This window comes from Coturnix japonica, chromosome 24 (genome assembly GCF_054131305.1).
Source record: "Coturnix japonica strain WE chromosome 24, WE-NBRP24, whole genome shotgun sequence".
NCBI classification, from domain to species: domain Eukaryota; kingdom Metazoa; phylum Chordata; class Aves; order Galliformes; family Phasianidae; genus Coturnix; species Coturnix japonica.
The window spans coordinates 4,067,501-4,073,086 of NC_140686.1; the positions used below are offsets into that span (position 1 = coordinate 4,067,501).

General features: G+C 49.4%; 1 protein-coding gene across 2 annotated transcripts in view; it reads left to right on the forward strand.

Moving 5' to 3' along the window:
* LOC146757077 (uncharacterized) overlaps positions 1-4,977 on the forward strand; it is an 8,787-nt gene extending 3,810 nt beyond the window's left edge. Inside the window, exons 2-8 of one of the 2 annotated variants that reach the window (XR_014937009.1) lie at positions 812-951; positions 1,973-2,041; positions 2,183-2,254; positions 2,346-2,447; positions 2,588-3,302; positions 3,827-3,968; positions 4,154-4,977. Coding sequence is in view for 1 of the 2 variants with exons in the window: in XM_085523432.1 (XP_085379558.1) it covers positions 939-951; positions 1,973-2,041; positions 2,183-2,254; positions 2,346-2,447; positions 3,159-3,302; positions 3,827-3,968; positions 4,154-4,250 (639 nt within the window). In the remaining variant the exon portion in view is untranslated. The remainder of the gene's footprint in view (positions 1-811; positions 952-1,972; positions 2,042-2,182; positions 2,255-2,345; positions 2,448-2,587; positions 3,303-3,826; positions 3,969-4,153) is intronic. The other variant, XM_085523432.1, reaches the window with a different exon arrangement.
* The last annotated feature ends 609 nt before the right edge of the window (positions 4,978-5,586 follow it).

Genomic DNA, 5,586 nt, shown 5'->3' on the forward strand with positions numbered 1-5,586 from the left:
TACAGGGGTATATAACATAGCAAAGGGGATTGTTAATAGACATATGACTTGCTGGAGGGTGAATGCAAAGAATATGAGAAAAAGAATCCCAGGAGGGCGAGAATTGGCTTATCGACCCTTCGCAAGGATCCAGTTGGACTTTACTGAACTCTCTAAAACTGGGAGATATAAATATTTATTAGTGATTGTAGACCATCTTACAAACTATGTTGAGGCATTCCCTACGGCAAGGGCTACAGCACAAACAGTAGTGAAGGTACTATTAGAAAATATAATTCCTCGATATGGAATTAGAGAAGCAATAGATTCTGACAGGGGAGCTCATTTTGTGTCAAAGGTTACACGTGACACAATGAAAATTCTAAGGATTAAATGGGAATATCATACTCCTTGGCACCCTCAGAGCTCTGGTAAAGTAGAACGAATGAATGGGGAAATTAAAAAACAACTTAGAAAATTAATGATAGGAACTAAGACATCTTGGATAAAATGCTTGCTGTTAGCTCTGTTAAATATATGTGTGAAGCCCAGAACTGATCTGGGAATTTCACCTTTTGAAATGCTGTATGGTATGCCCTATAATCTTGAAATACCTCTTGGTCACCCCCATTTACAAGATGATCAATTAAAATCTTATACAATTAATGAGTGGGTGCAAGGAACTACAAGAAGGATCTGATTGCACAGCAGTCCCCATTGGAGATAGCAATCCATAGGATACAGCCGGGGGATGGGGTCCTAATAAAAACTTGGAAAGAAGCTACACTAACACCACAAGGGGAAGGTCCCTATGTTGTTTTATTTACTGCAGAAACAGCTATTCGAACCGCAGAGAGAGGATGGACTCATGCCAGCCGTGTTAAAGGACCCATCGGTGACGAGAAGTGGGAGGTAGCTCCCGGGAGTGACGACCTGAAACTCACAATGCGACAAGCCCAATGGGTATTCCAGGTAAAGGCTTCCCCTGAAGAACACTACTGCTGCTGAGAAGAACTAAAAAAACCCCTCGTAGCTGGTTGCAACCCAGTTGACGAGTGAGGCAGAGGAGTGAATTGTGGGGAAAGACGGGCCTTAGGGGTATCCATTGGTACTTGGGATTCTCACAGTGATCACATTTTGTATAGCAGCACAACGCCACCCACACCAAGCTTCCTTACATCCCTGTGTGACCTGGTACCTATACAGCCCAGTCTAAACCAAAAGGGTTACTTTTTTTGCCTAAGCTCAAACCTAGGGAGGGGATACTGTAACCACCCAGGCTCATATTACTGTGCCTATTAGGGATGTGCAACTATTGCCTCAAATTGGGCACCTGGGGCTGGGCAGGATAAATATCTACAAGTAGGGCATGGACCCTATGGGTGCATACCTCCTAACCGAAACCCACAGTTGGGAAGATGGGCTGTGTGGGGATTAAAGACAGAGAGAGAGAGAGAAACATCTGCCAGCAACAATGGATAAATGTAACGAATCCAGATAACCCAGTGTGGCTGTTAGGGAAAATATGGGGTGTAAGTGACTTGCGGAATCAAACTCTATAACACATAGATGGGTTATAAAGCAGGTATGTTTATTCCAGTGCTGGGTGCAAGGGGGATAGCTCCACCAAACTTGCACATGGACTTGTAAAATCGTGACACAGATATAGGTACATCTCATACATAGTCAATGATTTCTCGGAATTCTGATACATATTCAATAGTTGTTTAGCATGCAGACCCCCTCTTGTTCTTATCAGGGGGATGCAACTCCTCTTCTGGTATTTACAACATCTATTCTCCTCCTTGCCTGATGACTTCCGTGAGGTCTCACTCCTTATCTGCATCCTTCCTGCTCTCCCAGGCCCCTTGTTTCCCTGTGCGGAAGGGAGAGAATAGTGTTGTGAAGGAATCCCTGGCTTTAATTGCATCCTGCGACCTTGTGGCTGAAGGGATGCTCAGTAGCAGTTGCTTTGTCCTGTGTTCATTTGCAGATTTGACTAGAGGAGTTGATCCAGCTTCCTCTCTGAGATCTGGAACTGAAACTCTGTCGGATCGCGCAGGTACGTCATAGCTTTGAAATTCTTTAGAGAGCTTTTGCTGCCCGTTTCAGTGCCATTTCATGGCACAGTCCCCTGTATGCTCTGCTACTCAGTTGATGCTGTAGTGTGTGGCTGAAACTTTTCATGGGTCTTTGGTTGCAGAAGTGCCCCCAGTGTGGGCCCTGCCCGGTCATCGGTTTCCTCCTGTGCTGGAGCCCAGCTGGAATCCCAGCAGTGAGTACTCTGTCTTCACTGACTTGGCTGACTCGCCGCTGATCTTCAAAACTTCATGCACGTGATATTTAACTTCATACATTCTGTTAAGGTCCGGAAAGAGAAGAGGATGAATACAAACAAGGAAAATACTCTCAGGGCTCATCCCGTCTCCTGAAGCGACTGCTGAAGGAAATGGAGAAGGCAGAGCGTGGTGGGTATACTTCAGTCTGTTCACTGTGGGACCTGGGAAGCTGAGGTGTGATATGCAGGTGTGGGCAGGCTGTAGCCTGCACAGCAGGAAGGAATGGGTCAGAGCCGTGCTGCAGCCGTGTTCCATGTATCACCTTGCAGGTGCTGTCAAGCACCAGAGCTGGTCTGCTGCCAGATGGTCTGCATCCAGCCAAGACCCAGAGGCAGCTGCTCCCCCAGCACAACCATTACTTGTCAGAGCTGCTTTGTGCAGTCATTGGCACCCAGATGGCAGCAAGTGGCAAAGTGGCAAGCGCTGTGCTTCTGTTCATCCAAAGCCCTCCGTGCAGCTGAGCAAGTTCAAGGCAGGAGAAGCATCCCAAGCAGGGTTGGCTGTCTTTGCTAATGCTGGAAATGAGGTGGAGATGCTAATTCTGAAGGCTTGGACTGTGTGTTAGAGCTTGGATTTCAGCCTGCAGCTACCTGGCTGTGATGGGCTGGTGACAGCACAGAATGTGAGGGCCTTGCACAGGAGCTGATTCCTCAAGAGGTGTGAGGGAGTCAGCATTGTCCAATAGCTGGAAGGGCCCAAATGCCTTTGGGTAACAGAGGGGCTCACAGTGTACTTGGGGGTGGGGGGCCTGGACTTTACCTGAGCTCGGGATTGGTGAAGCTCAGTTTTTGATGAGGGCACGTGACATCCCACTCCTACTGCCCTGCTTTCTTTCTAAAGGAACGGACCAACAAAGTGAGCGGGATGCACTCCAGGAAGGTGGATATCCCACACTGCCGGTCCCGGATGCACTCCAGGAAGGTGGATATCCCACACTGCCCATCCCGGACAGAGGAATGCAGGCAGCACCAACCAGCATGCCAGGTAATTTCTGTCCCATGATCATACGGTGTCACAAACCAGAGTCACTGCGTGCCTGCAGGCTCTTGCTGCCAGCTCTTGCACACCAGGTCAGCAGCCAGACCTGAGCGTGTGAGCATAGAGCACATGTAAAAGAAGCAGGAGTGTTTCTCCCCTGGGCTGGCTCTGGCTGTGCCCTGTGCTGGCTGAAGCCTGACCTTCAGCCTGGGGGGCGTCCCACAGGAGAGCTCAGGACACGCATGCCGGGAAAAGCATGAGGGATTCTGCTCTGTAGCTCTCCCCACAGACCAAGCCCAGACCCCAGAGTACAGCCCCAGCTCTCGGCCCAGAGGAGGACACGGGTAGTGCCTGTGCAGCCTCTTCGTACCCAACGAGAGGTGGAAGCAATCCTTCTTGTCCTCCGGTGCTTCGGCACCAGAGACGGAGGCACCCACTGACAAAATGACCTCTTGGGTCCATGAAGCACACTGAGAGATTATCTGTAGCGCAGCCGAAGGTAACGTGGGACATTGTCTCATTTCTTCCAGGGATGAACACAGGCAAAAGCACAGAGGCTGCTGCTCACACATCTGTGCGGAAGCGCCGCATTCCGGTGACGGTCTCAGCGATGCTGCTGCCTGCGCTGGTGCTGGCCGTTGGTACTGTGATATGGGTGCTCAAAAACTACCTGTGAGTTGGCCTTTCCCCAGAACACCTTATTGCTGCATTTGGCAATGAAGCATTTGTGGTGCCAGGATCCTGGACGGCCAAATCAGCCGCTGGCAGTACACTGCCAGGACTCAGGTTGCAAAGTCTTTCAAGTTTCCCCTTATTTCCTGTCAGTGAGTAGTGCTTTCTGAAACTCATTCTCACAGAGCGCGCAAGAGGGAAAAGAGAGCAGCAGAAGCAGCAGATGGAGCTGGGGAAGGCAACGAGACAGACTCTGACCCAGTCAAACAAGAGTCTCCGTAATAGCTCCAGTCCGTTCCATTCTGCCATTGAAGAGGCCAGAAGTCTTCAAGGTCATCTGGAAGACCTGGAGCTTGAACTCAAAGCCATGAAAGAGATCCTTGGGAACAGTCCTGAGTGCTGCCTTCTGTCAGAGGATGGCCCTGAATGTGAGAGCAGAGCTTTTGTCCTTCATCCTGCATTCTCCAGGACAGGTATCACCAGCAGTTTGAAGATTCTTAGCTCGACACAGCTACATTCCTGTTGAGGGTCCTAATGAGGACCCAGAAAACGAGCTTCCTCTGACTGCCGGACAGTGCGTAATGTCTTTGGAGATGTGGGTGAGAATGGCTGGTTTCAGGGAGAGCTGACAGATGGCACAAGAGGACTGGTCCCTTCCAATTTGGTTGCGGAGCTTTCAGATGATGAACTGGATACACCTGGAGATCCTGTCAGAATTCCTGCATTGCTCCATCTGCAAGACTACCATTGTTCCACTCAATGGAACAACTCGATGTTGAGCAGAATGTGGTTGAGCTCCTTCCGGAACTCTCTGAGGCGACTGACAGCGGAACTGCATAGCTTTATTGTATATGAAAAACAACCAAACAACTGTCCCCTCCCTCTCCCTTCCCCTCGCACCCCCCTAACCCCCCCCCAAAAAAAAGACAAAAAAACCCCAAAAAAACCCTAAAAAAACAACAAAAAACAACCCACCCTCAATAAAACAAAGAACCAAAACCAATTAAAATCTCAACGCTGTTCTTTTTCTGGGATACACTGAGGTGACGCTTCTTCTAGCTTAGACTTTGCAATGAGTTTGTGTCACGGAGTTCTCTCTAGAGCTCACTCGGTGACAGCGGGAACAAACCCAGGGAGAGAAGGAACAAAGAACCTCCCCTCTCTAACAGCGCGGTGCGGGGGCAATAAAGAACTGGGGGGGGGGGGTTGGCACTCACCTCTCATCGGGGTACCATCCCGTTCTCTGCAAGCCACGATGTTGTGGGAAGCTGTGGAGGAACTGCTCAAATGTATTCTCTCTAAGAGAGGGGAGCAGGTATCTCCTAAATGCATATCCGAGCTGGTAAAATGGGCTCATATGAATGGACATCTTCAGGAGGTGGCACTGATGTTCACTGTAGCCGAATGGCGAGAAATAGTCGACCATATGTGGGACTTTGTTATCTCCAAAAATAAGGAATACAAAATAAATACATTGAAGAATATGCAAGCCGAGTGGGAGATTGCTGCTGCTGTGGTACAAGCTCTATCCGGACCTAGTGCTCAGTCAAGGTCAGAGCTTGACTCCCTGTTACCAGCAGTTTCGTACTCCGTTTGCTCAACAGCCTCACAAGTCAGG